Genomic DNA, 24,856 nt, shown 5'->3' on the forward strand with positions numbered 1-24,856 from the left:
CTTTTTATATTCGTGGTTCAAAATTAATGTTTTCATGTGGTAAATTTTGTTACCGATGGCAAAATATTTTATTCTCGATCGACCGTCCTGAAACTTCCTTCTGCTCTTCTTAAAAACTGTGTATCCATATTTATTTACTTTTACATCAATATTTGTTTTGCAGAAAGCAAGCTAACAAATTCTGTATCTTGCTTGGTTCGCATTTGATAGCACAAAAATAGAATTTTCCGTCCTATGCTTCTGTTACTGAGTGGCATATTTCTTAGGTCGCCCATCCAGATACTAACCCCGCCGGACAAGGAGCTAAACTTCAGATTGTGTGGTGGAAGGAAGTTGCATGATCAACACTTGAGGCCAGAAGCCAATGTTTCTCGATTCTTTTTATTTTCTTCAATCTCTCTGGGTTCAGTACTTTGCTAGTACCACATGTCTTCTCAAGGGGCTATTTATCTAAGGGCGCTTTCCATTTGTTTGCACTGGCCGGCCCGCACGATTACTCATGTAATCCCTGCGCGGAATACACGCAAGAGCTGATGTAAACAACATGGCGGATGTTGCGACGAGAGTTTGTAACATTCCTCCGGCATTTTTTCTCGACTTTCTTTCGCCGGAGGAGGAGGATACTCTTTTTGTGAACGATGCAGAAGACGAAGTTTTGTTTTTTTCAATTAGTTGTATTTTTTCTTTCGTACTTTGCTTTTGTCAAAGAGGCCGGCTTTTTCCCGGCGTAGGGATCAATAGTTTTGTGCTCTTTGTTGTCCACGTCACAAGTTTTTCCTCGTTCTCTAGTCTTGCAATGAAATAAAATTTATTTATAAATACCTTCACAAGCCACTTCAGAAAAAGGAATCTTCCTTTAAACCAAAAAAATGCACAAAATATATATATAATACTCACCACAAGTCTGCGATGAACGTGCTGCCATTTTTTAACGCGTACAAATTTTCCCGCGTTCCGCGCAGAACTGAGCGGCCCAACTCAATGAGCTTGGCCAGTTTGGCCAGAACCGGTTCTGCCAGTTCTCAGAACTCGCACGTTCCATTTACGGACGGACCAGTCCGACCGGCCAGTTCTTACAAATGGTAAGCGCCCTAAGACTTCTACCATGGCGCTGCAATGATAGACAATACCAAAACAATATCGTGCACTGTTAGAGCTACATATTACGCAAGGACAACTTGAATCTCCTGGAAAACAACACAGCTCAGTTGACATTATGGAATAAATTGCTGTTACTTCACTACCACACGTAAGCAAGGCGGGTCAATTTTTTTTTGAAGAGGACAGGAATTTCATCTTTCTGACAAATGATCAATTAATAGGCCGGTAGCCAGGTTTTTAACCTCAGAAAAGGATCTGTTTCGTCGTACGAACGTGTAAGGACCTGTGAGCCAAAGGGCCCCTGCTGGTATGACTTCTGGGTGACCCCTTAAAAGGTCTTAATGACCCCCCAACTTGAAAAAAATTGCGTGGAACGCTGCACGTACCACAGGCAACCCAGTGTACCCTCACGGAGGGTCTAGTTTCTTTTCATACTTTGCGTAAGGATAAAAGGATTTCGCGGCCACCAGAACATGAACGAATTCGAAAAATTCTCGCATATTTCACACCCTTATTGTAAATTCACCTCTCAAATTCGATGCACTGTCAGGTAGAAAAGTATTGAGGATGAAGATTATTATCAACTTAAGGTTATGATCCTGATATAACACCAAATTCTCATGACCAGCCAAGAAAGAAATATATGCAAGTAGTCAGGGGAATGAACTTTCAGATCATGGAGGTGAAAGGGCTTTAGCAAGTGTCCAGAAATGCAAGGACATATGTTCCCAAGCACAAGAGGTAGAAGAGACGAAGTCACCCGCTTAATATTTATTTTAAATAAGCAAAGATTCCTTTCTCATTTTAAATAAGTCATGCCAGTCATTAATTTAACATATTCCTCTTCGTTACAATTTTTGGTACACTTCTTTCTACTCTCACATTGACGGACTTTTCTCTATAGGATTTGTCCACTAGTCAAATGCGAGAGAAACGGTAACAATTTACATGACTTAAAGGGCAAAGTTGTTAATTCCAAACGAAACGTTCCTAGTAAGAAAAGGATAAAACACTTTTAAGCTAACAATCGAATTAAGTAGTAATGCGGCTTTGTCAAGACTGTTGTAAACGCCTGACCCACAAAAGAAATATTTCATAGACCAAACTGGCCAATTCTGCGCAATGGAACAGCGCCTAGGGCCTGGTTTTCACTAGCGACGCAAACACAAGCACAAGCACAAGCACAAGCACAAGCACAAGCACAAGCACAAGCACAAGCACAAGAAACATAGGTGAACTCACTAGTGTTTTGATAATTTGTACCTTTTGCTACAATCTTGGACAAATTAAATGGGAAATTAAGACCACCCCTCCCCCCAAAATCAGTGATGGGAAAATGGCGCGTTTTGGCCTTCACGCGCCTTCATCCTTGATTTGGGGGAGAGGGGGCATTTCTGTTCCATTTTATTCTGCCCAAGATTGTAGAACAAAAGACCCTAAATTAACAAGTTAGTGTGAATGCCTATGTTGCTTGTGCCAATGCTTGCATTATTAGTGAAAACCAGGCTCAACCAGTAAGAATCAGGTAATACTCTTTTGGACGAAAACTACAAACTTTTCTTTCAAAGAACGCTGCCGTAATACGCATGCGCGCGCCAAACACATTTGGTAGGCCAAACACCGTGCATCAAACACGAGAACAATAGCGATGTTTGATGCCGTTTGATCGGATTTTTGATGGCTTTCAAAGTTAACCTTGCAAACACGATCAAACAAGGTGGCCTAACGACAAAATCTTTAGTTACCAAACATGTTGGATCATGTTAGGTCACCAACCATTTTACGTTTGACCGGGGCTTTAGCAACAACTTAAAAGAACAGGGAGATCAGAACAAAAATCCCTTCTTTCTAATCTCATCAAATTTCTGCCATGGAAATACGACTTAATTTGGGTTGAATCCCGCCACTGATTATAGCCTCGCTCTTTTTTATTACATATGCTATTCCGCGCATTCTACTTACTTTATAAAGACAACGCTTACGCAAACACGAATGATTAGGATACAACAGACAACGAAGACCCTTCAAAGTCCTGAATTGAAACGCAACAGCCGTGACCTGACCACGAAATAGGCAAAAGTTTTAAACTCAACAGCAGACTGCTTTAACTCTGGAGTTATTCGGCTTCCAGCAAGCCTTGATCCCATAACGACTTAACAAGAGACAAACGCTCCTTTTCAGGAAGATCTAAGCTGCTAACTGTGACGAACTTGTCTCGATCAGCTGTGATCTGCCGCAGGGCGTCTTTGTACCGGAATGGAAACTTCAGAGTAGAACATGGCTAAAAAAAAAAAAACATGAAACTGAGTCTGTCGAAACAATGGTTGTTTTCCATTTCTAAATGGAAACCGATTAGAACATGGTCTGTTCCAGTGGTAGGGAAAAATTCCCGAATGGGAAACCAACGTGATTGTTTTGTATGCATGGTTGGCGAAATGGTGCAAACTTCGAGAAGTCAAAATCGCTTCCAACATAAACAACCAACCAGCAGCTCAACATTTTCTCCCTAGGTCAACAATGAAATTCGTCAAATTCAAGGGTTAATGCAATAACCAACAATTAAAACACGCACCTAATTTAACAACAAAAGTCAAAAGTAAGTCAACATTTTAAGGGCAACGAATCACCTCGAAATCAACATCGAAAAGCGATGTCAACTTCAATGACAAAAAATATCTATTTCAACAATTTGGGGACGAGCGACTGGCTGTGGTCGGTGAATGTTGTTGGAGGCGAAAACTTCCGGCATGCTAGCAGTAGAACCGGGCGGCCTAGAGAGTACTGAAGAGGGCTTGTTTTTTACCTATTCATTTCTAACAGCTACAATTGTAGTCTTAAAGCCGTGTTCACATTAGGCCTCGATTATGATCGAATTAAATTTATGAAATGGGTTCACAACTAATTGCAGTCCCTGATTATACCTGGATTATAATTACTTCAAACAACCTCAAAGGGGTTGTTTAAAGTAATGACAATGCGTAATTAAACAGAATGGCGAGCACGTGGTGGTATGAGCAGACGAAACTTTCTAATCGCTTTATGGAGCGAAGGTTTGGATTTGTTTTCTTCTATTCTCGGAAGCTATCCTTGGTTCTCTTCTCGCCTCAAGCACATGATGGTGATTATAATCGTGGCAGCCACGCGATACGGCGCCATTTTGTCTCACACGACGAGGTTACCCTGCGTATTAGCGCAAAAAAATTAGCAAATTACAGATTGTTTAAGCTTTCTGTCATAAGAGCGAACTTCGTCTTAAGTGCACATACGACGAGTGTGAGTTTCAGGGTCAACCTCGTTTCCAGAGTTCCCAGGGCTCTCGGCGGTGAAAAGCCCTGGAAACGAGGTTGTTTCGGGGTTTGAGCACGCGCTGTGGATTCGCTGGTCAACTTTTTTTTTTGTCATGCACTTGCTACGATTTAACACATATGGTAGCACCTGTAACCTAGTTCAAAGGTCGCTGTTGAGAAACGGTGCAGTAACTCCCCACTAGGGGGATTATAGATTAACATTAGGAAGCAAGATTCCCTCCTACACAACTCCGGGTTAAGGTGGCATGTACCTCAAATGTTAAAAAGAGTTGACAGGCCTACACGACTCCCTTGTACGTGGTCTGGTTTCTGTTGCCTTTGTCATAATTTTGCTCTCTTGAGTACATATTTGAATGGATGCCTCTTTTAGGCGGCTCCTGTAGTATTCATTTAGCAATGGTTTTTACCCTATGAGGCTTTACATTTGAATCTCTATACTGCTGTGTGATACGTTTTCTTCCAAGAAAATAGTTGGTCTCGAAAGTAATGTTTTTAGTTTCTTGGTGTTGATTTTCTCAGCAGTAATGTGAATGTGACCTTATGGCGTCTCGCTTTTGCGCCAATTTAATTCTAGGCTCGACCGATATATTCATCGGCGGTAGAAGCGAGTGATCTTCTGTTCTTAAATGTTTGACCCGGGCCCGGGTTCATTTTGTTTTTTTAAAATTCTTTCACTCGTTCTTCTGACTTCTTCAGCGTGTTTTGGTTTGTGGCCATGGTCAGTAGCTGTCCTCCTTCAACCTCTGGAGTTAATTCGTTCTCGTGGATGCTCTTTTGATATTTGATGCCGATGTCTTTAGGTGTTCAAAAAGGTTGACAGGCCTACACGACTCCCTTGAACGTGGTCTGGTTTCTGTTGCCTTTGTCATAATGTTGCTCTCTTGAGTACATATTTGAATGGACGCCTCTTTTAGGCGGTTCCTGTAGGATTCATTTAGCAATGGTTTTTGCCCTGTGATGCTTTACATTTGCCAACATTCGTATGGTCAACATTTGCCTGACCAAATAATATGTCAGAGAACCTCCATCTAGAGTCGGGTTATCTTAATGCCTCGACAAAGAAGCGACCTAAAGACATTGACATCAAATATCAAAAGAGCATCGACGAGAACGAATTAACCCCAGAGGTTCAAGGAGGACAGCTACTGACCATGGCCAAAAACCAAAACACGCTGAAGAAGTCAGAAGAACCGCCGATGAATATATCGGTCGAGCCTAGAATTAAAATTGGCGCAAAAGCCAGAGGCCATAAGGTCGCATTCACATTACTGCTGAGAAAGTCAACACCAAGAAACTAAAAACATTATTTTCGAGACCAACTATTTTCTTGGAACAAAACGTATCACACAGCAGTGTAGAGATTCAAATGTAAAGCATCACAGGGCAAAAACCATTGCTAAATGAATCCTACAGGAACCGCCTAAAAGAGGCGTCCATTCAAATATGTACTCAAAAGAGCAACATTATGACAAAGGCAACAGAAACGTGCCATACGACAAACCGTCAGCCCAGCACTGTAATCTTATCTACCCAAACAAGGAGTAAAAAACCAAACAAGTCTCTCCCTCAATTGAAGAATTATTCTTGGTTGTCAATTTCTTCCAAGTGAAGTATTATCGTTCATTTTGGACACTGAAAGCTTGATAGGGATCATGGGAAATGAACATATTTCTTTTAAAAGCCAAACCCAAATGTCTGGACTCGCACCTGGAAACGTGTGATTTATAACCCCTTCACTTAACCACTACACTACCACATCACTAATTGCAAGGTCGTCTCTATTCTTTCAAAAGTGCCGCTGTAAACGTGTATTAACACCCGCTAAGAAGCAAGCTTACACAGTGAAAAATGCCGTTTACCAAACTTCAAGAGAAAGCTAACAATTTTAAAATGAAGCTTTAGACTTAACCATTATTCAGCAATGATTTTATATATATGCTAATTAGTTTTGGTAAATAATCGGCACATTCTTTAGTTAGTTGATCTTTAGTGGTTAGGTGGATAAAATCCTGTCCAGAGGCTGCTTTTATTTTTTCCTTTTTATTTGCCACCACAAGTCCCGGGACAGATTAATCTAAATGGAGGATTATACTTCATTTGGAGCAAACTGACAATGAAAGATAACCCTGCGCATGCGATAACCCTGCCGGTATGCCTTGGATCAAGAAGGGGTAGAAAGAAGCTGGATAGAAGATTTCGAGTTAAAATAGGGAAAATCTTCCAGCTTAACTTATCAGTCACGAACGTGGTTTCATTACAGCTACTTACAGTTGGGTCGCCCATCATATGGGAGGCTCTCTTGTTCTTGACGGAATGAAGGACCAAGATGTACTCGTCCCCAGCGTCCCCGTTGTCAAATGCGTCATTTTCGTTCCCACTCCCTTCATCTTCATCCTCGTCTTCGGCTTGCATTTCTTCATCACCCTCTTCGTCCTTTTCTGCTTTCTTATTTTTTGCTTTGGTTCCTTTGGGTTTTTCCGTTTTCTTTGCCTTTCCTTGTGGTTTCTTCGCGTCCTTGCTCTTGGCCTCTTTCTTGTTCTCCTCGTTCTCTTCGGATTCCTCAGCCTCCTGAAATGTTTTGACAAAAATGAACTTTATTAGCGTCAATTCTTCACGCGCTTGGACACGCCTCGTCTGGGAATCGCGGCCCGCGGGCCACACGAGATTGGTGGGAGCCGGGTGCTTCACCACTGAGCCAGCTCTGTTCCCCCAACAAAAGCAGCAAATAACATCAACTAGATCGTCTGAATTAAATGGAAAGCTGAAATCCCGAAAATTTGAGTTTGTTGTGGCTTTTCAACGAAACGTCAAGACCAAACTTCAAAACCAAACCTTTCCAACGTAGCCTGTTGAGAAAAGTAGCTGTATCTATGTTGTTCCGTAACAGTCTCAGTATACCAAGTCTATTTTTGACGACCGATTAGGGTCGTTGCATGTTTTCAATGAGCTCTCCTGATTCAGCAAACATTTCCAAAGTGAGAGAAGAACTTGTTTTTCAGGATTGTGTGTGAAGCCACCTAATAAACGAAAAGAACACGCTATGACGGCGCTGTTTTGGGAAAGCGTGCAACCTAACCTCTTCGTCGCTCCCATTTTCGTCCTCCTCTTCTTCACTTTCCGACAGTTCGTCGTCACTCGCATTCCCAGGAACACCGTCCGACAAGTCTCCGATTAACACACGAACGTGATCGGGATGAGACAATCTGACCTTGCTGTCGTCGGAAGGGGCCGTTTTTTTCTTCTTTCCTGCAATGAAGAGAGAAACTTCTATTTCTTGGAATATCAACAAAAAACTGTTTAATATCTCATGGGTGCAACAGTCTATCAAAATTAGACGTCACGCGCATGAGCTTTAAACCCGATAAAACACTCCTCATTAGAATTCTCTTAGACAAAGCCAGGCATGTTCTTCTTGTATGCTAACCCCAGGTCCAGGGTTAGCCAGTATGTGAAATTGTCATCATGTTTCTGTTTTTCTCTTAGCATTTCCTTGTAACCGTTAAGAAACACGATATAAAAAGGCACTTCGTTGCTTATTTGGGGTAATCCGTCGCCCTTTAAGGAGTGAAGATGGTACTGGACAACTGCGTACGGTGCGTACGGTACGTACGTACGTATGTCCGGTTTGAGCCGACACAAACCTATCTCCGCAAGTCAGATATGCTTGAGTTGTTTTTCTCTGATAGTCGCGCAATAGACCTTTTTGCAGATACAGCGGCCATTTTGATTTCTATTGTTTCGAATAGCTATTATGGGATGCCCAGGGGGCAAATGCATATTAATTTGCCCCCTGAGCATCCCATAATGTCTTTTGAAACAATAGAAATCAAAATGGCCGCCGTATCTGCAAAAGGTCTATTCGGGATATCCCATGGCCTAAGTGGCTTCATCCATCACTTTCGCAATCGATTCCATGTTGAAACTTACGCTTCACTGCGTATGGCAAATTTTGATTGACAACTTTAACCCCTGAGGTCCACAAGGCCTACTCTGATTGGTCTAGCTCAGTGACCCGTTTTTGGGTCTTGAAAATTGGGGCCAATCAAGTATGAAAAGTCCCGCAACTCATGGGCTCCTGGCGCCATTAATTAAACTTTGTTCAGTTGATTGAAACTCTGAAAAGAGCGTTAAACTTCCAACTGAAAGACAAGTTTATCCACAAAAAAAGAATTTTTTAAAGCTGTTTTCGGAAAACAGTTGTGCCGCACTGGTCTTCTTAAGCCGCTGTTAAACGTTGAAACTTTTAGCTGAAACTTGAGTGCAACGGCGTTGCGAAACAGGTTTCAGCAGGCCTTCCACCGTGTAAAATGGTCGGTTTCGTGAAACTTTTTGAACTTCCGTTGCGAGACAAGTTTCACGAAAAGTAGAACCGCTTTCTACTTCTGCAACCGTCGCAGTGGTGACAAAAACAAGAGTTTCACCGTGTAACACCACTTTGTGAAACTGGTCTCCCTCGCTCTTGTCACGCTACGCTGCGTAAGCCAATCAGAAACCGGCTACGACCATGTAAACAACATTTCGAGACCAGTTTCAACGTTTCCGAACGATTTTCGACCTTTTATGTTACACGGTGCAACGCCTGCTGACACTTTTTTTGCAGGGCCGTTGCACACGAGTTTCAGCTAAAAGTTTCAACGTGTAACAGCGGCTTAAGTGAAGCTATGATCCTCGCAGTTACTAGTGTTCTTGCCGTGAAATAATACCGGAATAAGTGTCACATTTCTCAACGCACTGCTTCTTTTCGTGGTGACGCTAAATCGACTAAGCACGGTACTCTAACAGAATGAATGGCTTTAGATTCGTGTATTACTTTTCCACGTGCCAAAGCAGCCTTCTTAGGCGACCGTTCTAAAAGGTTCGAACTCGACTGTGATACGCCCGAAAAATACGAGACTTTCGAGAAACGAGTGAGTCGTATATCACCGCACATCGTGGGCTTCGGGTGCGAGGTTGAATGATCACCGATGTGTCCAATACAGTAACAAGTTACTATTTATTTCACATTATATATATACGCTTGTTTTTTCTTCTAATAAATAATATTTTTTTCGTCGAAGTATGGAATTTTAAATCTCGCTGGCGTCGAAGATGGAATAAATCAAGAAAGGTAGAATCACTTTCGGTATGACTGCACGTGACTTTGGGCCTCAGCTCTGACCGGAATTGACGCCGAGGTCCATTCACAGTCGTAACACACATAAGTGAGAGTCTGATCTACACGATACCTTAATTCGATACCGTGCTCCACAAGCACAGAGTCGTCAAAACCTCAAAGTGACGTCTAACAGGTTAAATCTTGTTCTCCTTCAACACGTATAAATCTTTTGCCTTTTACATGGAGGAAAACAACTGAATGAGTCTATAGACAATTTTTTTTTGTCGTCTGACGCAGGGCACCTACAAGAACAAGGGAATAACTTACAAGCAGACATCGGACAGTTGGCCGCTGTACCCGCTGTCTCCCAGAGGCCGCGATTCTTTCGGGGCACAACGGCTTTTGATACTTGTGATGTCGCAGAAATTTAAATAGGAAAGGTTGTTTAAGGCAACAAGAACGGGCTTTTCGCTTTGAATGTGAGCGGTTTCAAGCCGTCGGCCTCGGTGCTGACCGACAGAATCGAAGTCCATTGACAACGTAAATACGCATGCGTGATCGACCGCTCCATTGAATGTACCTTAATTTGATAGTGTCCCACGTGCATAACCGCGTCGATTTCAACAAAGGCTCTCAGCAACTCCAATTCATTAACTCTGGTTTTCCTTCAACACGCATAAATCTTTCGCCTTTTACTAAAGATTTCCGTGGAGGAGAACAACCGAATGAGTCTATAGACTAATTTTTTGTCGCCCTGCCTTGTGGCAGGGCTCCCTATCCAACGAAAGAAGATCAAAAATGCCACACGGTCGACGGTAGGTTCACCTATGCCTTAAACTGTATCGACGTCACTTTTCAGTGAAACCACATTTTCGCGCTTATCACAAACAAGAATGCCATGTTCGCCTTAAATATGTGCTAATACTGCATCGAAGGTTCATTCACATCGACTTGCGTGCACGTTTTGCTCTAAGATGCCCTAAATGTAAACATCGCTGTTATAATCTTCGTTTATTAAGTTCTATTTTACGTTCAGAGTCTTAGTTTTAATAGAATAAAGAATGTTCAAGTTAAGGTAAAGATTAGTTTTGGATGTTATTTATTAGCCATTATTTACGCCTCTATGGTAACCTGCGAAACAGACATGAACGGTACGTAAAAATCAGTTTAGCTCGCTCGCTTACACTGAAAACGAACTAAAATTTCACGGACATAATAACAGCGAGGATAAGAACGATTGGTAGAAGGAAAGTTTTGTTGTTTTTCAGTCAAACAAGAAGAAGAAGAAGAAGAAAAAGCAGAAATCTATTCAATTTGTTTTAAGAGACCGCATCCATACGAAAAAAATTAAACAATATTTTTTAGAATTTAATCTTCACCATCAATATTATTGACCCAACCGCACAAGAAAGCTTTGGAGCTTGGTAATAAAACTAAAGCTAATTTTGGTCTATTATCATCTTGCCTTTTCTCATGACAAGCAACTTTTAGCCTTAAAAGTGTAGCACTGATTATTTGTCATTTCACAGAATATTCCACAAGCTTAACATGCACATGAGGGTACATGCTGCTGTCTGGCCCATTTATTTTAGCAACTTAATCTGAACCCACATTGATTGTGGTCAGGATTGTGCTTTTAATTGTTTCAGTATGGACAAGTTTACTACTTATAAAATCAACATTATCTGCTGAATCGTCCCAGCCTTACCCTGGGTGCCAGAGGTTTTTTTTTCCTCTTTCATGAGGTCAGTGGGTTAAAAGGGTGAACGGAGAATCGAAAAATAAGGCTTCGGGGTTCGGCATCGCGGCTTCGCCACTCATTGAGATAAAAAACAAAAAACCCTCTGGTACCCAGGGTATCTCAACCTCTGAAATTAAGTCATTCAGTCCTGACTAGTCATGAGCAGTTTCCCTGCAGGAACATGACTGAAGAATGAACATCAATCCTTTTTAAAGTTTACTTTACCATAAACACATATGACATTGGAAGGCGTTTGGCATGTTTCTTGTGTATGTGCTACCATACTGAACTGACCATGGCAAACCTGGTGACTTCACCTACTTACTATCAAAGAGTGGTGTTACAATGCGGGTCTAAAACACAGGTCATCTTACACAGATCAAAATTAGAAGTCCCTGCTCCACTGATGAACAGCCAAGCTAAAAGTCTCCCCTAGACCTGAAACATTCTGATAGAGTGATTTGGGCTAGGAGACACTTTTGGTGTGTTTTAGACCCACTGGATGTTACAGGTGTTTTCAAATGGAATGGCAAACGACAGCTAGGATCATGCTACTTGTGATAAAAGCACACATTCTCTCATTCTAACCTAGCTGCTTCAAAAAATGAGTTCAGATAAAACTAGTTTCTTTGCAAAGATCAAATGTTTGGCCTTACATTTTTTGTTTTCCGTAAATGCCATAAATACTCTCTTTGATATATCTCTAGCCCTGTGATTAATATGAAAACAGAAATTGCAAATGACATGGCCCTCCTTTAAAATGTTAACAAACCTTAATTACCTTTTGGAGATCCTTCTGTGAATGGGGGAAGACGACCCGCATAAAAATCTCTCAACATGGAATCAACAGCCTTGTCAGGATTCAAGTGACGAATCAGCCCTTTCAAAAGTTTGATTAAGTTATAATTGAAAGCAGTCCTGGGACTAGGTGGTTTGACTTCTTCACCATCTCCATCTTTTTTATCACCTTCTTGGTCCTTGTTTTCTTCTGTTAAGTCATCTGTTTCACTCTGATCATGCTATTGATGAATTTAAAAAGTAATCAGTGACAATACACACAAAAGTTGAGTAAATTGAAAGATTCTTTTTGATATTTCACATCAAAATTCATGCGAAAAATTATGTCAGAATTCCTTTAAAATCAATAAATTTTTAGAAACTGATTTTGCTCTAAAAGTTAATTAACGTTAAAAAACAATGTTGCACATGTTAAAATTTTATCCATCAACTTGAAAATGACCTTTGAACAGTTGAAACGTTGTAGTATTCCTTTAACAGATTTTATGATAATTTATTACTCAAACACTTGTCGTCATCATCATCATCATCATCATCATCATCATCATCATCAATATCTGATCAAGATTTTATGCTTCCTAAGAATCAATAAATTAATTTTCCTCCTATAATAATTAATGCTTCATAGAATTTATATCATAGTTACAAAGTTTAACCCTATACAGTGTACACTTAAACAAAATGGAAGGGAAGAGGTGTAAGTGCTTATTGATACTTACTATTCCAGTGCCCACAAAGGAAGACAGGTTAACAGGGAGCCCTCTTCTATACTCAACATCAGTTTCCATTGCCTTTTCAATAGCTCTGGACAATGCACTGTTCATCAGAGTTCCCCACGAACTGAAATGTGTACAGAAGTGATTGCTTTTTATTATATATATAGAACTGATACTGATGAAATACCAGGATTTCTCCTTTTACTAAAAAATCATATCTTCACCGTGCTCAGTGAACATATCATTTTTATCTTTCGCGTGTGAGAATATAGGTGACGTCATGGTAACAAACATGATTAGCCAATGTGTGGTTCCAGAAAATATCCATACCCCTCCCACGGAGGGTTACGGAAAATCCGAGGGGTAGAGGGGTCTGAAAGAGGCAAATTTCCGAAGGGGAGGGGGGTACATAAAGAGCCTTTTTCTCCAGAGGGTTTGAAATGCGATCGCATAAACACTTACGTACTTTTCCAATTGATTCTTCAAGGTAACCAAGAAAACTGGAAAATTCTATCCGTTGAAATAAACGTAAGATTCCTTGTCATATATTTTCCACTACTATTCCGCCGCCAGACGACACAGATAGCACTGAGAAACTCTCCTGAGCAGCACGTTCGACGTGAAGCAAAAAAAAATTGCCGCCTTTTAAAGATCTTTAAAGCTTGTTTTTAGCTTGAACGCATCTGTTGCTTTTTCAGATGGCATTATTTGTGCAGTCAGTTGATTGAGATCATTTGTTTATACTCATGTTAATCCCGTTCAGTACAAAATTCCCGCGAATTTCGATCCTTCGATAACCAGGTTATGAAATAGTTTCATCGTTATCCGTGTAGTTACGAGTTTGTAAATGTTAGCAAAGTCGATAATTTCAGTGCCATAATTTTGTCCTGACGTATTTGTAGCCGTCGACGGCGATGAGAGACAGCGAAGGTTTCATTTGGAAGTTTAGTTACCGGATTGAACTTGAAAGTATGTTTCACACATGAAAGTGAGACCAGTTGAAAAATCCTAAGGAATAAAAAATGTACTGTCATTTACAAACTACAGAGACAAAGCGTATAACTTTATTGAAGTGTTCTTGCTGAAAGACAAAAATTTAAGCGACATTTGATCAACAGGTGTTGAAAAAAACATGTTGCGTGACGGCTTATGATTCCCGCTGATAAGCGAAGTCAGTTCACAAAATAATGTAAACAGTATGGTTCACAAATTATACTACTGTGGATAAAAATTACACCCGCAACATAAAAAAATATCATAGAGATTAGTACTGAGGTATTTTCCCGAGTTTCGCTGTGACAGCAAAAATAACTCTGCAATAAATAGTTTCCTGTGTGTGCAACGTAATTTGATATGTTGTTTTGAATACGCATAAATTTAAACTTCGACTGGGTTACAAAACGTATACGATAGACTTAAAATAGCGCCAACTCTCAGTTCTTTTTTTTGATTTTTCGATGAATTTACTTCTTTTAATTGACAGAGAAAAGGTCAGCTAGTTGCCAGGACATTAAAGGGTTAAATAAGCTCAGTTGTTAGTTTGAACATTTCAAAGCGTCTGTGAATACATCTAGAATTTCCACAGTCGTTTTTGGGAGAATGAAATTTTTATTACAGCTCTTATTACAGTCTCCTTTTTTCCAAGGGGTATGGGGGACCAAGTGGAAAAATCATGGAAATTCCAGGGGGTTGGGGGAGTAACGTGAAGCCCTCTGGAACGGAAAATCCAGTGGGGTGGGGGGTCAAACTGGAAAAAACCCTCCGTGGGGGGGGTATGGATATTTTCTGGAACCACACAATAAAACCTGAGCTTCCTCTTCATCGTAAGATATTTTTGTGCTTAATATAACAATATTCTTCTCTACTACATTATCATTTATATTGCAAAATTTTACATTATCATGATTTGTTTTCCATAACTTTCATATCTTGTTTCATGCCAGGCCTCATTACTATTCTTCATATAGAGAATTAATTAAAAAAAAAAAACCACGACACTCCTGAGTTTTACAAACATGTTTGTACTCAGGAGTGTCGTGTTTTTTTTTTTTAATTAGTTTCTTCACTGCTTTTATCTAGACCATACAGAGAATTCTAATGAGGAGTGTTTCATTGGGTTTTAAAAGCTCATGCATGTGGCATCTTATGAGTCTAACTTTGATAGCGTGTTTTGCTCATGAATTGATAACAAGTTTTTGAAGACATGGTGAACGATTTTGATGGAAAAGCAGGCCCAACGTTCATCTAAAGTTTAACAGCAACAAGCTTAAGTCACCCACACTACTGACTGTTATTCCAGACAACTAGTGTTTTCAATAGAAACTTTTCTGATTCTGCAACCAGACCAAATGTAAGCCATAGCACACACCCTGGAGTCTGTAACACCATATTGATACCACAGGCTCAAGGAAAGATAATATTAAGAGGAAAACACTTTTTATATTATAGAAAAATTATTCATACAAATAATTTAAAATTTAAACCTGAATTGTAGTTTAAATTTGTCTTTAAGAGAAGTTCACAATATCAAACTTCAATAACAAACTAATAAGTGATTGAAATTTTGTGTGTCTTAGCTTACTTTTCTTGGAACGTTGTGATTGCTAGGTATGTTGTATGGTCTTTCTCGCCAATGGGTGTTGGGAAGAAAACAATTCCTCTCGGAAAGTAAAGTATATCTCCAGGCTACAATTAAAACAAATAATCTTTAGTGTCACAGCTACAATCTTGGACAAAATTGTTGAGAAAACTCTGCTTTTGGACTAAACTCTGATCACGAGTATGAAAAATAAGCTCTCTTTTTGCCCCCACGCCCCCTGATCAATGTTGCTAGACGAAACAAAGCATGTCGAACCTGGGCTTATCAACATTGGTTGTAGGGGGGAGGGGGATCGCTAATAATGTGCGATATTGAGGACGTAGTGCGCAAAATAACCCCTGTTTTTAATATTCTCAACCCTTTTTGTCCAAGATTGTAGCAATTCCCATGAAACAGGGCTCGAAATTGCGACCGATATGGGCGCATTTGCGACTAAATTTTTCCCTTTGCGACTAAAATATCTGGAGAAGTCGCAAATTTGCGACTTGTTGTCACCTTCATTCTTTCGAAACAAAAGGGTTAGCAGTTGCCACTTTGCTGCTACTTTTGCTAAAATAAACTGATAAATAAATAAATGACAAAATTATTTTGTTTCTCCTTGTGAATTTTCTCTGAAGGTAGCGTAATTGTATAGTAATTTAGCTGCGATGTTACGTGCACTGCTCCATTCCTTCGATCATTCGCCATTTTCAGCAGTTTCTTTACATACAAGTAATGCGGGCTCATATTTTTCTGCTAAACCGCTGACAACACAATGCAGCGCGGCGATTTTGCAACTAAAATTTGCGAAATTGCGACTAAATTTTCGTATCTTATCGCAAAATGCGACTGGATTTTTTCGTTAATTTCGAGCCCTGTGAAAGTCAACCACTTTCACACACTGGTTATGGAACCAGAAGAATGACAAGCCAGATCAATGAAATCAACAAAACTGTGGACTATTGTTAATGAACTAAGACAAAACGAAAAGGTCTTATTTGCATTTTATTCACATAGATCCTTGCCCAATTTAATGCATTGAATATTAGTGTTATCACAACAATCTTCTGAGTCAGAGATTGTGTTAATTAATGCAGAAATCATGCATTTTTACACAACTAAATTCCAAAAAATGCATCATCAAAATTTTAATGCGTCCCAGGACGCAAGACACTGACTTAAATAACTAACATAACCTGCTTTTTAATTGCTTTGTCAGTATATTCTGTTGTTTCGGCAAGATGCAAAAAAAAATTTAAAAAATAAATTTAATAATAATTATATAATAAATAATAATAATAATAATAATAATAATAATAATAAAAATAAACGAAGTTAAGTAACAGTGGTCGCCATATTGGATTTTGCCATGCAAAGGAGACTGGTGGAGAAATACAAGTGCTCACACTTCTTGAAAAGGAACCGAGAAAGGTTGAAGACATGGTCATTTTTACGTAAACATTTTTTGGCTAAAATTGGCTGAAAGAGTTTGGACGGTTGCAAACGAGGAATTTGGGCAATAAGTTATCTATGATCTGTAAGCTGGAAAGAAATTTAGAAATTTGCGGAGTCCCTGTGCTAATGTCACGTGATCGTTTGGACGCCATCTTGTTTGTACCGGCCTGCAACAACCGCGACCACTGACAATCCATTCGGGCACATATCTTGACTGGGCTGAGATCCAGAAAGTACAGAATTTAATAATAAACCTTTCACATCTCAGAGAAACAAAGCAGGTTTTACTCTAACAAGGACGATTTTAATCATCATTTGGTGATGTTAAAGGGGTGAAAGGTAGACAGTTCATTGGGAGAACTGTCCGTACAGTCCAAGGAACTGTTAATCTGAGGAAATGAAACAAATCGATCCTTCCAAAATATATAATTGTACCTCCATGTCAAATTCATGGCTGGGCTCTCCTAAGTCACTAAGTTCCAAATCAGGACTGGCTTCTTGTGAAAGCTCCTGCAAAGGCTTGAACAATTTCCATTTAGTTTTTCCCTCCAATTGAAAGATAAACGTCTGAAGTAGAACAACAAGACAAATTTTAACATTTTATCAAATTGAATATCTGATGAAGAAAAAATGCCAAGACAAAGTACTATGTCATGTCCACACTTGGTGCCTGCAGGGCGATATTTGTCTTAAACAGGGTCAGGGTATGAGGGACCGCGCCGTACCTCCCCACCCAGGGATATGTCGAGAACCCCCCCCCCCCCCCCCGGGGGCAATTGCTGTAGAAAAATTGTTACTTGCTGAGCGCTTATTTTAACACAGATGATGTACATCGCAATAGCAAGATTTTCCTAAATGTGTGCTTATAAACTACAACTATTTTATTGATAACAACCCTTCTTTTTCTCCCATGGGATTTTGCTTTTACTTATAAATATGTCCACTGCACTTTCCTTCAGGAGGTTGGCTGGGAATCACTGGTACTTATTGTAGTTTGTCAGCAAAAGAAAGAAAAGGTGAATTCAAACAATGTCATAAAAAGCACCCCGACCTATGTACCCATATTCAATTTGGGTTCAAAATGTGTAATACCCCAGCATCTTGAGGCCTCCTTGCCAATGATGAACTACAGGCCTAGGTGTATTAATGGTGTAGCTATAGGCCACTTGAACATTATCTTACAATCTTACAAAATTATTGATTCTGCATGTTAACCTTCAGTTAATGTCACACACAATTGAAGACGCAGTATCATCCAGGACCGAGTGCCCCCTGCCAATGTGAGGCCAGTCACTGGGGCAAGGCTAGTCAGTAATGTCAGCGAGTGGCAAACTGGTCATGCATGGAGCACAGCTGCCCTGAGCAGCGTGCACCTATGCCAAGCTCCTAGAAGGTTGGGCCAGCAGAGGGAAGTGGATGTGACACCATTTCTCACCCAAGCTAGGGTTGGTGCCATCAACACTTATCCCTAAACCAGTTTTAATTGACAAAAAAAATTGTATATACATGTGACAACAATGTATCTGTAGGAGATGAGCCACCGTTAAGAATTACAGATAGTAATACAAGGGGATAACCCTATTAGATCATATGGGAGGGTGGGAGGAGAAAAACTCACTTCACGGTCAGAATAAACTGAGGATTTCTCAGACAGAATGTGCATGTATAGCAAGCCGCAACAAATTTGATTGGGTGACGAGTTGGCTGCATTTGTCGCCAAAAATCTGATTGGTTCCAGTAATTAAAAGGAGGTGGGAAAAACATGTGTGTTGACCGGGTGCAAAGCACACAAATAAACAGTTGGGGCAATCAGTAAGGTACAGAGGTAAATTGAGCTAAATTAAGACCTAGTCAAATGATCAGGTAAAATTGTAGCACATGCAAAATGTTTGGTTTTAAGCTGAAGAATTCCGAGAATTCGAAACTATATTTAGTAACAACACTGCTGGAGCACAAACTTGAACTAACCTCGAGCTCGTCAAACTGAGGTGCAAGTCCTTGAGAACCTGGTTGGAAGATGAATGCATCGGCACCAACAAGACAAGTAAAATATATCTCCAGGGACTCTAATAACCTCCACAGTTCATCCTAGGACGGTAACACATTGATTACTCTTCTTTCTGTTCACTGAATTCCAATCCGGGAACCCGGGGGGGGTACTGCCATATATGGGCTATATAGGTATGTGCCGCTGTGAAGGGTATGGTTTTCAAGCAGTTTACTCTAGCATAGGGTATATAAATCAGAGCGTTTGGGTCTAGAATAGGGTATCATTTTTCACGAAACTGACCAGTCGCTTGAAGATTTTATCAAGACTAAGGAAACCAGAAATTCCCGCTCAAAAATATTAAAAAGTCGAGTCGGCAAAGTTTAAATTTGCGCAACTCAGCCTCAACAGTGTCAATAAATGGCTATCATGAGAAACTTCTGGATATTATTAACTCTCAAGTATCGGTATTTAGACGGAAATCGGTGGGAGTTTACTCTAGTATAGGGTAGCAAAATTCAGCTGAACTAGCTCTGGTATAGGCTAAGGGTTCCAGGGTCCCAGCGGCACATCCCCACCCAGAAATTCCTAAAGTACCCCCCCCGGGTCCGGGAAGCGTATAACAAATTACCGCTTGTACAACAATTTCTGCGAGGTGCTGCTCATGTTCCGGCCTTCCTTTTTATGCTGAATTTTTTCAAAGAGTACATAAATTATTTGATTCAGAGCTCCACGAGCGTTTGACTCTTAACCAACTTTTCGACGCATTAAAATTGGAAGTTACGTTTTACCGGTAATGTACTTTAAGTACAACATAATCACAAGATACGGTTAAAACAAGCTTTAGAGTGTATATCTAAGAGGAAAGGAATTAACAAACGGAATTAACAAACCTTAAACCTGTCTGGTTGATGAAATTGTACAGCGACGCCAGCTGCCTTTACATGTTTCAAGTTAACTCTTCCCGCTCCGTTCAGCAACTCCGTTTTGCCTTCCGCGTACCGCATCAGAGAAACATCTTCAGTAAACAGAATTTCCTTCTTTTTCAAAACAGCTTCCAAATCTTTCTTTGAAAATAGGGAACCGTAAAAGTCGGCGTTATCTCGCTTGACAAAAAGAGGTTTCTTTTCCCAATACTCGTTGAAAAAGGTCTCCAAACTTATCGAAGGAAGCAGTGATTCGACCACTCGTTGGGGCGAGCTGAAGTCAATAGACTTTGTCGTCGCAGTGGAAGGTTCGCCGGAATTTTCATGGGCTACTTTTTTCTTCTTTTCATCTGGGGAAGTCGCCGTTGCACTCGCAGCGCGATTTTTCCGTTTCATGGTCTCAAAATTGTTAATTGTTATCGACGGACCAAAGGAACAAGCTTCACACAACTGTCTCAAACCAGCTGCTTTTGCAACTCGACTCACGTGGAGTTCATCGATCGTGGCGCGCAAAGGATCGAAAAGACGCGCCATCGTTCTTTATATCCATTGGTCAATTTTTCGCGCCAATTCTTACGGACGCTGATGCTCGCTACTTCCCGCTAAATTTCAATTTCAATTTGAAAGGGCTGAGTCTGCAACTTCTTCAAATTAACACACTTCGAGGATGATGTAAAATTGTTGCATTTTCTTTGCAAACTGATGGGCCTGTCTGACCAGTTCTGACAAAAGGAAAGTGCCCTAGGCCTACATCGAAAAGTTGGCCGTTTCTTAGCTATTTAGACAAACTTTATCCGACTTGAATAACAGTGATTCGGAATTTCTTAGCTGTCAGTGAAAAAAAAGCGTTGGCTTAGTCACTGTTATCTCATAATTCTCAGTTGTAAGTTGGCCCTATGTACTCTCTTCTAAAACTGGCTCCTGGGGTTTTGTTTCAGTCAAACAAACAAAAAAAAAATGTATTTTTATACTTCGCCAAGATTCTGGAGATTTCGCAACAGCAGTTTAAACGGGATCAGACAGCGAAAAAACGTGTTCCCGAGAAAGTTTACATCGTTTCAATTGGCCGAGTCGGAAAATACCACAATACTGTTTGTTTGTAACCCCCCCCCCCCCCCCCCCCCCCTCCAACCAAAATTTTAAATAAGCATTGTTTATATTTTCTCTTGGGACCATTGTCAGTCGCAACAGAAATTGGAAACAATAGGTGCGGTTACACGGGGCACTTTTACCTCGGTAAATGACCCTTTTACCACGGGGAAACTGCATTTAGTGCGTGTGACCAACATTTCCCAGGGTAAATCCCCTGTGGTAAATTTCCAAGGATACGTCAAAAGATCAGACGAAGCGCCCATGACATTTAAATTGGTATGTTGGAGGAGTGTTGTGATGCCCGAGGTACAAGAGCCAATCACAATGCTTATCTGAAGGGTGTGTTCGATGTGACCCTATTGGTTGTATTCCGGAATAAGAATACGTGGAGAGAAGATTTAAAACGGTATGTCTGGTGTTTTGATGCACCAAAGATAATAAGAATATATTTTTAATAACATTTCAGCACGTGTTTGACAATGTTAATGTGAATCTCTGTAAAAAGGTAGGGTTTCTAACTTCTATTCCGTGAATTCCTATGCTAAATATTGACTAAATTTCCCGCCAATTCATCGTTCACGGGACCGCTGGTTAACACGGTATACTAAAACCGAAGTGTGATGGTATTTGTAACCGGACCTGATGCTTATCACTGCAAATTTTTGGGGACAAACAAAGAGTATTAATATGGAATTTTCCGAAGTGGCCTATACGAAATGGCCAAAGCGAGCAGTAAAGCTACCAAAGCGTAGAATGCATTTCATTGTATCTTGAATATTGCACACATTTATGCACCTGTCACTGTAAACCCCCACCCCCCTCCCCACCCCAGGGAAACATGGGGCAAACAAGGATAATGCCCTACATACAGGGGACATATTTTTGGGTCTAATCCCTACCGTGAAAATGAGGATAATCCCCCACCTAAAGGGGACAAAAAAACTCCTTGTTTAAACCCACAGTATTACTTTCAGTGTTTCAGTGTTTCAATACAAAATAATCCATAACATTCTTTATATAAACAACATTTTATATAAAATGAAAAGAAGAAAAAAACCAAATCCATATTGCCGGTCCTTATTGCACCAGTACTGAGCAAACTACAATGCATCTATTGTGCTCATGTGTGATCGCCAGATGGTTTTGGCCCGAATTTATCAATTCGTATAAAGTCTCTCCATTCGGAAAAAATATCCGCTCTTTGCGAAAAAGAAATTGCATATGGTGTGCTGAACGGGTGGTCGTCTTCTTCAATCCTCAACCACTTAATCCTTATCGGGAAGTACTTTCTTTATAGTAATGCGCTTGAGGAAAATATAAAGTTTCAATTTGCAGACTACGTTAATCTTGTTTATGAAAAATTAAGTGTGGAAAAAAGAAGTTACTTTAAGAAGTCAACAAAGGATTCATGAAGGGCGCAGCCCTTAATTAAGACTTCTACGCACTAATTCTTCAAGAACAACTTTTGAAGAGGACATTTACAAATTCAAATCACGTCTCCGTGCTAGAGGCTATCCAAAACGTGTGATTGAGGCACTCCTATCAGACATCAAATTCACAGAAAGGGAATCACCGCTGAAGCAAAGGAATGAAATCTCTAAGGATATCTTGCTCTTTGTGACGCAGTGCCAAACCTTGAACATATTTTATCAAAAATTTGGCACTTGATACAAAACCAGCCTTCTCTATGGCAAATTTTCAAAGAACCACCACCGATATCTTTCTCAAAGGGGAAATTCCCAAAAAGACATGCTCGTTTGAGCAAAGCTTTAAAGAGGTCAAAGACCGAAAATATGGCACAATAGTCTCAACCGTTAAGGAGTTGTGTAGGCCTGTCAATCCTTGCTACTTCCTACTGTGCATATTCTGACCCCTTTCCATGCAACTGGGTTATTTAAGTGACCTTACTCCTCCTTGCTCGCACAAGGCAACGGACTGAAATGTACTAATCCCCCACCTCTCTGGGAAGGCAATGCAAAAATGAATTAATCGCCCACCCTTTCAGGCAAGGCAGAGTCAAAGACCCCATGAAGCTCCACCCATGCCCCATGTTTCCCCGGGGTGGGGGTTCACAGTGACAGGTGCATTATTTGATTTGAGGAATTAGAGTATTCATGGGAGGCTGGTGCCCCTCGCAATAAGTCGTATTTTACCGCAAAAATAATAGGATTACGAATGCCACACCTAACAGGCAGAGTGGTTTCCTTGTCTACGGGCTAAACTGTCGGCGAAATGAACCGGTATCCGAGCAAGAGTTTAATCAAGGTATCTTACGAACAGAATTAGCTCAAGAGTCAAAGTCAGGATCTCACAAACATAAAGGCAGTAACAATGTCAACCGGGACAGATAAGATACTGATAGAATTGTGGTAGAGTTGTATAGTCCTTGACTGCCTGTCTACTAGTTAGCCTGGGCGAATATAGGGCACATTCAAAAAGCATGCAAAACATGCTCTTATTAGCCACTATTAGAAAACTTACAATTTAAAACAGCAGGCCCCAGTTGTTTAACGATGGGTAGCGCTTTCCACCGGATAAATCACTATCCACTGGATAACTCAATTGGTTTTGCTAGTGTTTATACGCTGGATAGCGATTTATCTGGTGGATAGCGCTATCCATCGTTTGAACAACTGGGGCCAGAAGTCCCTTACCTGAAAACGTTAAATTTGAAATAAAAAGTTCAACCACCCTGACCTCAACTTTGATGGAAAAATGCAGGGGCAGATCTAGAAGGAGGGTGCAGTGGATGCCTCCCCCCCTTAAGATAACCCAAGGCTTTCTAATAGAACTAGTGTTCTGCCAAAAAAAAAACTGTCATCAGTCAGCAAGAAAAATCCTGCGGGGATCCCCCCCTGAAATGGCACACAAGTGTGTGGGTATTCATACTTGATTTTAGGGACAGGAGAAGAGGTCAGCTTACTAACTTCTTTACACATGTACTTAGTCAAAGACTCCAAAGATTAAAGTTGCCAGCATACAAGTTTTGTGGCTAAACTAATTTTTGAAGAAGTCAAGATACTCCTTCCTCTTTCCTTGCACCCTTTAATTTGGTTCTCCCGAGACAATCTGTCAAATTACAGAATGGTTCGAGTCTACAGTGTGAAAAACTGTCACACAAATGGTTTAAAGTTTCGGAGACATAATAATCATCATAATAATAGTAATAATAATAATAATAATAATAATAATAATAATAGTAATATTAGTATAAACACACAGGTGATTATACAAAATCGCACACTCTCGTTGGCTCGCTATCTCGGATTATCAGCCGATAATCACCTCGACGGACAAAATGGCTGCCAGCAGTCGTTTTGCCACTGTAAGTGAAGATGATTTTGCATTGAAATGTTTCTTTTTTTCTCTTTTTTGAAATAATCACCTGTGTATTTATACTAAAACAATTATTCGCCTCAGGCTCAGTGATTATTGGTGAATATTCACCGATAATCACTTTATCTTCGGCGAATAATTGTTAATAATAATAATAATAATATTATTATTATTATTAACAATCGTCATCATCATCGTCAAAACAACTACAATAATAATTTTCATGTCATTGACCTAGAATATTATGTCTAAATCAGAATCTAAATCAAAGCACTTGAGGCAATGAGCAAGAAGAGAAGATACTAAGACTCACAGAGAGTTCTTGTCAACTTTTATTTTCTTCAATAGAGTAGTATAGGACACAGCCCTGTTATTATAGTGCAAAAAAACCATGATATCTTTCCACTCCTTTCAAAACCAACCCTAAAATCTTCCAAGTTCTGCATCCAACCTGTGGGTTTGGGAAAAGGTTTTGGACCTGAGAATATGTTCCAAAAAGCTGATCTTCTGAGAAAAATAAACAAAACAACTGTAAGAGTACTTTTGATTAGCAACGTCTATTAATTGTAGATACAAATGGATTTATATTGATGCAAAATATGTATGAAATGACTTGGGACTTCCCTGGTCAAGCCTGTTGATTTTTTTGCTCAGTGTCTCCCTCTCTACCCCTCTACTGTTCTTGGAGAAGAGCAAAAAATTCTTTCAACGTAAAAATACAAC

The 24,856-nt window shown here is 40.1% G+C and overlaps 2 protein-coding genes and 1 non-coding gene across 3 annotated transcripts in view; 1 reads left to right on the plus strand and 2 right to left on the minus strand.

Moving 5' to 3' along the window:
• LOC137995356 (uncharacterized) overlaps positions 1–925 on the minus strand; it is a 3,360-nt gene extending 2,435 nt beyond the window's left edge. Inside the window, exon 1 of the mRNA XM_068840920.1 lies at positions 898–925. Within this exon, the coding sequence (XP_068697021.1) occupies positions 898–925 (28 nt within the window). The remainder of the gene's footprint in view (positions 1–897) is intronic.
• Positions 926–1,900: 975 nt separating this feature from the next.
• LOC137994567 (ribosomal oxygenase 2-like) lies at positions 1,901–20,171 on the minus strand. Its single transcript, XM_068840154.1, has 9 exons — positions 19,673–20,171; positions 18,761–18,880; positions 17,228–17,359; positions 15,341–15,444; positions 12,763–12,883; positions 12,027–12,264; positions 7,486–7,655; positions 6,678–6,977; positions 1,901–3,382 (listed from the first exon to the last, which is right to left on the minus strand). The coding sequence occupies exons 1-9, from the start codon at positions 20,099–20,101 to the stop codon at positions 3,218–3,220; spliced, it is 1,779 nt and encodes a 592-aa protein (XP_068696255.1). The 5' UTR covers positions 20,102–20,171; the 3' UTR covers positions 1,901–3,217.
• LOC137998223 (U5 spliceosomal RNA) lies at positions 10,156–10,276 on the plus strand. Its single transcript, XR_011122784.1, has one exon. It is a non-coding gene; the product is annotated as a U5 spliceosomal RNA (small nuclear RNA).
• Positions 20,172–24,856: the final 4,685 nt, after the last annotated feature.

This window comes from Montipora foliosa, chromosome 3 (assembly GCF_036669935.1).
Source record: "Montipora foliosa isolate CH-2021 chromosome 3, ASM3666993v2, whole genome shotgun sequence".
Classification (NCBI taxonomy): domain Eukaryota; kingdom Metazoa; phylum Cnidaria; class Anthozoa; order Scleractinia; family Acroporidae; genus Montipora; species Montipora foliosa.

Excerpts from the sequence above, each read along its gene's own strand:
- LOC137994567 (XM_068840154.1), bottom strand. The coding sequence starts at position 20,101 with ATGAAACGGAAAAATCGCGCTGCGAGTGCAACGGCGACTTCCCCAGAT. Across the intron at positions 17,360-18,760 it reads CTCAGTTTGACGAGCTCGAG|ACGTTTATCTTTCAATTGGA; the intron begins GTTAGTTCAAGT and ends GTTCTACTTCAG. Across the intron at positions 12,884-15,340 it reads ATCACAACGTTCCAAGAAAA|TTCGTGGGGAACTCTGATGA; the intron begins GTAAGCTAAGAC and ends TACACATTTCAG.